Source organism: Phytophthora cinnamomi (genome assembly GCF_018691715.1).
Source record: "Phytophthora cinnamomi strain GKB4 chromosome Unknown Contig14, whole genome shotgun sequence".
Classification (NCBI taxonomy): Eukaryota; Oomycota; class Peronosporomycetes; order Peronosporales; family Peronosporaceae; genus Phytophthora; species Phytophthora cinnamomi.
The window spans coordinates 1,794,027-1,800,602 of record NW_027150947.1 but is presented as its reverse complement, the minus strand read 5'-3'; the positions used below and the strand labels follow the sequence as shown (position 1 = coordinate 1,800,602).

General features: G+C 55.9%; 3 protein-coding genes across 3 annotated transcripts; 2 read left to right on the top strand and 1 right to left on the bottom strand.

The window, feature by feature from the left end:
- Window positions 1-359: 359 nt before the first annotated feature.
- Window positions 360-1,097, top strand: IUM83_01326 (Phosphatidylinositol-4-phosphate 5-kinase; the record flags this gene model as incomplete). The annotated part of the gene is made up of 1 exon (XM_067925171.1): window positions 360-1,097. The coding sequence occupies one exon, from the start codon at window positions 360-362 to the stop codon at window positions 1,095-1,097; it is 738 nt and encodes a 245-aa protein (XP_067797324.1).
- Window positions 1,098-1,116: 19 nt separating this feature from the next.
- On the bottom strand, window positions 1,117-1,983 carry IUM83_01325 (Tail-anchored protein insertion receptor WRB; the record flags this gene model as incomplete). Its single annotated transcript, XM_067925170.1, has 3 exons — window positions 1,117-1,159; window positions 1,252-1,736; window positions 1,816-1,983. 3 exons carry the CDS (start codon window positions 1,981-1,983, stop codon window positions 1,117-1,119), a joined length of 696 nt encoding a protein of 231 aa, XP_067797323.1.
- A 184-nt stretch (window positions 1,984-2,167) lies between these two features.
- IUM83_01324 (exportin-6-like protein) lies at window positions 2,168-5,761 on the top strand (the record flags this gene model as incomplete). The annotated part of the gene is made up of 3 exons (XM_067925169.1): window positions 2,168-4,857; window positions 4,938-5,079; window positions 5,150-5,761. 3 exons carry the CDS (start codon window positions 2,168-2,170, stop codon window positions 5,759-5,761), a joined length of 3,444 nt encoding a protein of 1,147 aa, XP_067797322.1.
- Between the last annotated feature and the right edge of the window lie 815 nt (window positions 5,762-6,576).

The window sequence follows — 6,576 nt, the reverse complement described above, 5'->3', positions numbered from 1 at the left end:
TGCCATGGAGGAACTTTCCAATTGAGACTCGGCGTCTACCAAAGAACGCGAGCTACCAGCTTATCGAATACTCTATCTTGATCGGCTGTGACCGAATGCTGCGTTTGGTAACTATTATCCCTATGAAAGTGGGACAGCTTCGACAGCACCGGAAAAACACATTTCGGATGAACGTCATGTGATCGAACTTGCTACTTATCGCGCCAGCAATAACCTGTGAATCCGACGCTTTCAAGATTGCACATGACCACCGCGTTGCCAAGAATACAGAGGAATGCTGTCTCCATTCTACTGCAGGTATCACGCTCAGAGCGGTTTTAGTTGGCGTAACGTTCGTTCTCTTGGAGCCCCTTGCCGAAATGCGGGCCCTGTACAAGGGAGAACTCGCAGACGGGATCCGGCACGGCAAAGGCGAACTGACCTTCGTGAATGGGGACAAGTACGAAGGAGAATTCTTCCAGGGCTACAGACATGGGCACGGAGTTTTTACTTCTCACCACGGCAAGCGCGTGTACGACGGTGAATGGCGCCGAAGTGAGAAACATGGCGTAGGTAAGGAGAGGTGGCTCGATAGCGGCGACCGGTACGAAGGCGAGTACCAGCACGATCTCTTCCACGGCAAAGGCGTCCTGACGCGCGGCTCCAACAAGAGTAAGTACGACGGAGAATTCCAGAAGGGACGTCGGCATGGTTACGGCCGAATGGAATTCGCCGTCGCCAGGAACACCAGCGCCTCCTCTGGCGCACTCAAAAAGATCATCGGAGCCGCACTAGCAAGTAGCGCTGGTGACCAACAGCTCCCAACAGGGATCGCAGTCTACGTTGGTTCTTGGAAAGATGGCAGGATGAACGGCGAGGGCAAGTACACGCGTCCGGACGGTAGTTTCTACGAAGGGTCTTGGCGCGACGGACTAGCCCATGGTTTCGGCAAAGAGCTCGTCATGGCGACGATGGAGGTGTACGAGGGGACATGGCACGCTGGACTTCGCCACGGCGACGGCACCGTCACGCGCAACGGGTCTCGCCGCAAAGGAACCTGGGAAATGGGGCAACGTATCAAATGGACAACAGCCGAAGTTCCGTTGCCAAAAAGTTGATCAGTAAAACATAGCACCGCTACTTCTTCGCCAACTTGGCGCCTCGTGGACCCTTCCGTCGCCTGCAAACACAAAAAAAAAAACAAAAAAATGAAAACATCGTTGAGCAACCCTCCTGGTAGTATATCTACAAACAAACAAAAATGCAACGTACATGGTCCCCGTTGGGACGTGTCTCCTCTTGAGCACCATCGGATTTACCGCCGGCGTAGCAGTTGCGTTGTCTGAGCTTTGGGATGCAGCAGCAGTCACCCCCTTCACCTCTTGAGTGGCTATTGAGCTGCTGGAATTTTGATCAGCACTGAGTTTAGCTGCTGCAGCCATTGTCTTCTGCTTGTGCTCCAGCTGCTCCTTCTTCCGCCGCTGCTGCTCGGACAGCATGGACAGCGGGGGTGAGGCATGAACACTGGCCAGCAGCGTCACCAGACTCTGCGGCGCGTCTGTAGCCATGATGGGCAGCTGGAAAATGCCCCTCCGGGAGATGGTGGGGCTGAACTTGTATGTGAGCGACAGGAAAACTTGGGTCACGGCGTCGTCCTCCGCCTCCAGCTCCACGTCCACGCACTCGCGCTGCTCCAGCGCCTTGTACAGCAGCGTCTTGAACGCGTCCGCCTGCATCTCCAGTCCCAGCTCCTCACTCTAATGATACCAGCAAAAGTGTAGCCATCAGCAAAAATGTAGCCATCAGCACTCGCCCATTACAACACGGCGCTCTTACGTGCCGAGTTAACGCGGCGGCGTCCACGCGGAGCTCGGCGACAGCATGTCGCGACTGCAGCGTCACCACGACAGTAAATACGAGCGTATCATCGCGCTCCTCCCTCGCAAACAGCAGCCACTTGGGGCAGCTCGACTCCTCCTCGCCTGCATACGAGCGTGGCAGCATTTTTGAACCCATTTCCAATTAAAAAAAAAAAATTGGGCGCAACACAATGACACCTGGGGCGTAATACACCGTCGAGACACAAACCGACAGTACGCAACGTACAATCCGCGCACCACACACACACACAGCCAGATACCCTCGACCTGCAGCACGTCGCGACGTGACGTGACGCGACGCGACCGCCATGAGCTCAGCCAGCCCGAGCGCCATGATCGCCGAGGTGGAGGGCGCGCTCACGCGCCTGCTGGACCCGGCCACGCCCGCGGCGGACAAGCTGCAGCTGGAGGCGCAGCTCACGCGCTTCAAGGAGACGCCCGCGGCCTGCCTGCCCGTGCTGTTCCAGCTGCTGCAGACGTCGCGCAGCGAGTACGCGCTGTGGTTCGCGGCCACGACGCTCGAGGAGTACGTGGCCCAGCGGTGGGCGCACTTTCCCGTCGCGGAGCAGCTGCACGTGCGCCAGTTCGTCTGGGACTACCTGCTGGCCTCGGCGTCCGCCGCGGGCGCGCAGATCGCGTTCGTGCAGCGCAAGCTGAGGAAGGTCCTGGCGGACATTGCGCGCGTCCAGTGGACGCCGGCGGACGCCCGCTGGCCCGACTTTATGAGCCAAGTTGAAGCTCTGGTGGTGGAAGATCGCTCGCGGGAGAGAGGCCTCGAGCTCTTATCTGTCGTGGTGGACGAGTTCGGGAGAGACGACGCGCTCGTGCTGGCTACTGTTAAACGTCGGGCTAAGCACAAGTTGACGACGCAGCTGCCCAGTGTCCTGGCGCTGCTGGCCAATATCTTGAAGGGGTGTAGCCATGTCATGCGGACGTCGGGGGACGCCCAGGCGGTCGTCGAGCAGGACCGCGTCGCTAACGTGGCGTTGACGACGCTCAACTCGTTGATCACGTGGGCGCCCGTGGCCGACCACGTGAGCGACGCGTGGATCGCGCTGCTGTTCGAGCTGGCCAGGAACTGGGAGGGCGTGTTCGACAGAGGCTTCACGTCGCACATGTGCGTGTCGAGCGCCACGGCGCTGCAGTGTCTGGCGGAGCTCATGAGCAAGCGCTTTGTGCCTGCCAGAGTGGACGACATCGTGGGCCAGGTCATGTTCGGCTTGTGTCCGCTGCTGCAGAAGACGGTGGAGGACCAGCTGATCGGCAGGGCCACGGAGCAGTACCTGGACAAGCTGAGCGAGTTCGTGGAGCTGTTCCTCACGCAGCATTTGAAGAGGCTGGAGAACCCGAAGTACGGCGATATTCTGCCCACCTTTTTGCAGTCGGTGCACGCCTTCACGACCAAGCAGCCCCATGTGGAGGGATTTCTCAACTGCTTGAGTGTGTGGGAGGTGTTCGTGTCGTACGTGGAGGAGGTGGAGCAGAATGAGGGCGCTGCCAACGAACGCGTGCGCGCAGTGCTGACGGCTTATGAGAAGGGGCTGGTGGCCGTCATGCTGCACCTGGTGGAGCGCGTGACGTACGAGTCGAATAGAAACCAGTTGGACGAGCTGGATGACGGCGACGACGCTGGAACACACGGAGACAACGAGGATGCAGACAACAGTGCCGCGTTTGACTTGGAGAGCACGGGTGGTGCCTATGGAACTGGATCGCTGCAGGATCTGGCGCAGGTGAGAACGGACATTGCGAGTGGAAATGGCTCCGGGGGTGCCGCTACGATGGTGGAACTCTCGGAGAGGAAGCAATTTGTTGTGGACTGCATTGCACTAATTCGACGAATTGCAGCTTTGCCTTCGTGCGCACCCCCGTTACTGGAGATCATGTTGCCCCGTGTGCAGGACGTTACTCAGAAGGTGCTGTTCCACATCCACGAGATGCCGGTGATCGCCCAGCAGTCGGAACAAGGGGAGCAGCAGCGCTGTGTGATTCGAGATCTGACGGTCAACAGCGCGATCCTCTCCAGTGTTTGTGCGAATTACTACAGTATCAGCGACGACGTGAACCAGCAAATGGCTGGCTGGCAGATCCTGCACTTGTTTATCACCATGTCGGAATATATGGTGCAGCACAGACTGCACACCCGTGGCGACGCATTTGCCGAGTTGCAGTGTGAGGCGCTGACGAGTATCAGGTTCTGCTTGAGCTGCATTCCATTTGTGATTAAGAGCGGCGCTAGACAAGACGTCCTGAATGCTTCGGAGAGTGTGCTTCAGGTGCTTCTTCACACGCTCGATACGAGCATCGTGCCGTCCCCGCTAGCTGTGATGCAGAACTCGATGCAACTGCTAGCAAACCTTGGTTTTGTGCTGTCGTACGAGGATATGCTCCAGATTCCGTCCATGACCCAGCTGGAGGCGCACATTCACCAGTTCAGCTTGCACCTACCGCTGGCGATTCAAGGCGACCTCTACACTTCCATGTCCAATTCCATTTTGAACTCGGCGATTTCTCTTCGAGGCAATGGCGCATCGAATGAATCCCAGCCGTGGGAGAACGCTTACGGTTCTTTGCTGATCCCGATTCGTGAATCGATTGATCAATCAGCTGTGGCCCTGCATCAAAACGAGCAGCGCGTGCTTGAGCACGCCATGGTTGCTCAGCTAAGGCGGGACTGCTACTTGGTTCGCTGCCTCGCACGCTCGGTGGAAACGAAGCCGAAGGTAGCGAAGGACGCGTTCTTTTCGGTATTCCAGTCCTCGTTCCCATCGCTGATGGCGCTGCTGACGACCTACTTCACAACGATTCGCAAAATGGCGGCATCAAGCGGACCCCAATCTAAAACTCAGATTAAGAGCGCGCTCAAGGTCGTGAACGAGATTGTGCGTTTGTATGCTCAGTTGCTCAAGTCGATTCGCAAGGAAATGCAGAAGGATACCGTTTCAGAAATCATGCGCACGTTCGTGGAAATCTTTAACGACAACCAGCTTTCAGCAGTGTACGTGGCCGTCCTTCATAACGATGGCTGGATTGCTCTTTGTATATGCTATCTAAACTAACTTGTTTTTTCGCTAACAGACTGCACACCCAAGGCAATGCTGGATTGATGGTTCTGTGCGGGTTTTTGCAGCTACTGAAGATTGTCGTCGAGGAGCCGACGTCAGTGTTTTCCTCGTTCTTGCAAAACATTCTTGACCTGTGTTTCGGCCCGCTAAAAGAGGTAAGTTTGGCACTTGCTGTACCTTCAGTTTCGCCGTTGTTCCACAACTAACTGCATTTATGTTGCTTAGTCAATTTTTTCCCACCCGGAGAGTGATTCGGTCATTCTTGGCTACTTTGTGGCCTTGGTGGAGCAGTTGCTGGAGAAGCACTACCGCTTCTTCATTGTGTACTCCGGTCAGTTCACCCCCGATGGCGTTCGCGAGCGCGGATATGCGTCAGATCAAGCCCATACATACTTCCTGTCTATCTTCCAGAGTCTCGCGAGTGTGCTGAGCCGCGAAGGCTCCAATCTGGCTCCGCGCATTTGCAAACAAGTGCTCGGGTTGCTGGACCGTGTCGACAAGGCGCAGAGCCTGTTCGCTTTCACTGGATTCCAGAGCGAGCTGCGGATGGGATTCCTATCGACGCTCATGAACATCCTGACCCGGGGCGAGATGAACTTGCTCCAGGACGAGGTCATCCAGTTGCTGCACCGCGTCGCAGCGGTGGACTTTGCGTCCTTCTACCAGGTGTTCCTGAACGGGTACATCAAGGAGATTCTGACACAGCCGCAGCTCGAGGCAGCGTCAAAGATGGACGGCGAATGTCTGCAGTGGAGCGGGCAGACGGATCTCCCTACGTTCTCGCAGGAGGTCGTAGCTTTTTTGAACGATCTCAAGGTGATCAAGGCCCAGAACTGACAGTTGTAAGTGGCAGTGGATGAATTTAGAGCCGCGACGAACGCTTCGATCAATAGTGAGATGTCCCAAACAAAAACTAGTTTTTGAAAATGCAGTGACAAAGAGATGAGTCATGCTCATCAACATAGTTATCATTTTTTCTTAGTGTGACAGAGTGCCGAGATGTCATCGATGGCGCCGGCAGCTCCCAGCCTCACCAGAACCTCCACGTCTTGGTCCTCGCGCGACAACCTTACTGGGGCCACGAGTCATGCCATCGAGTCGGGTGGGCAAAAGACATGGATTTACAACTGGGGTTCTCGGATGTGTAGTCAACTACATTTTCATTCTGGGCAACTTTTTCTCGGGCGAAAAGCCGGCCGACCAATCCAGAGCTGCATTCCTGACAGCAACAATAGCGCTGACAACAACTTGGCATTATTCGCCCGTAATGTTTCTGTATATTGTCGCTGAGCAAGCTCCACCGCAGAGATAGTCCTGGAAAGTGTTCGGGTATCGGGGCAGTTGATGCTGCAAACTTTTGGGCTCTACGCTGTCGTACTCGGGAACAACATACACGATTGTGGCCTTCACTAGCCCACCGGTAGCGTCGACCAAGATTTACCTCTATCTTGCCTGCATTTTCAACATGCTCTACGCAGCTGGGGTTGCTGAAGCGTGTAGAAGCATTTTTCGCGGCGGACGGCCAAGCAAAGGCGACGGAATCGAAGTATTCGTATTTGCGATGGGGTCTCCGCGCGTTGCCTTTAACTGTAAATTTTTCCACTACCATTATGCTCTCCACCGGTTGTGTTCACGTATGCAGTAAACTTACA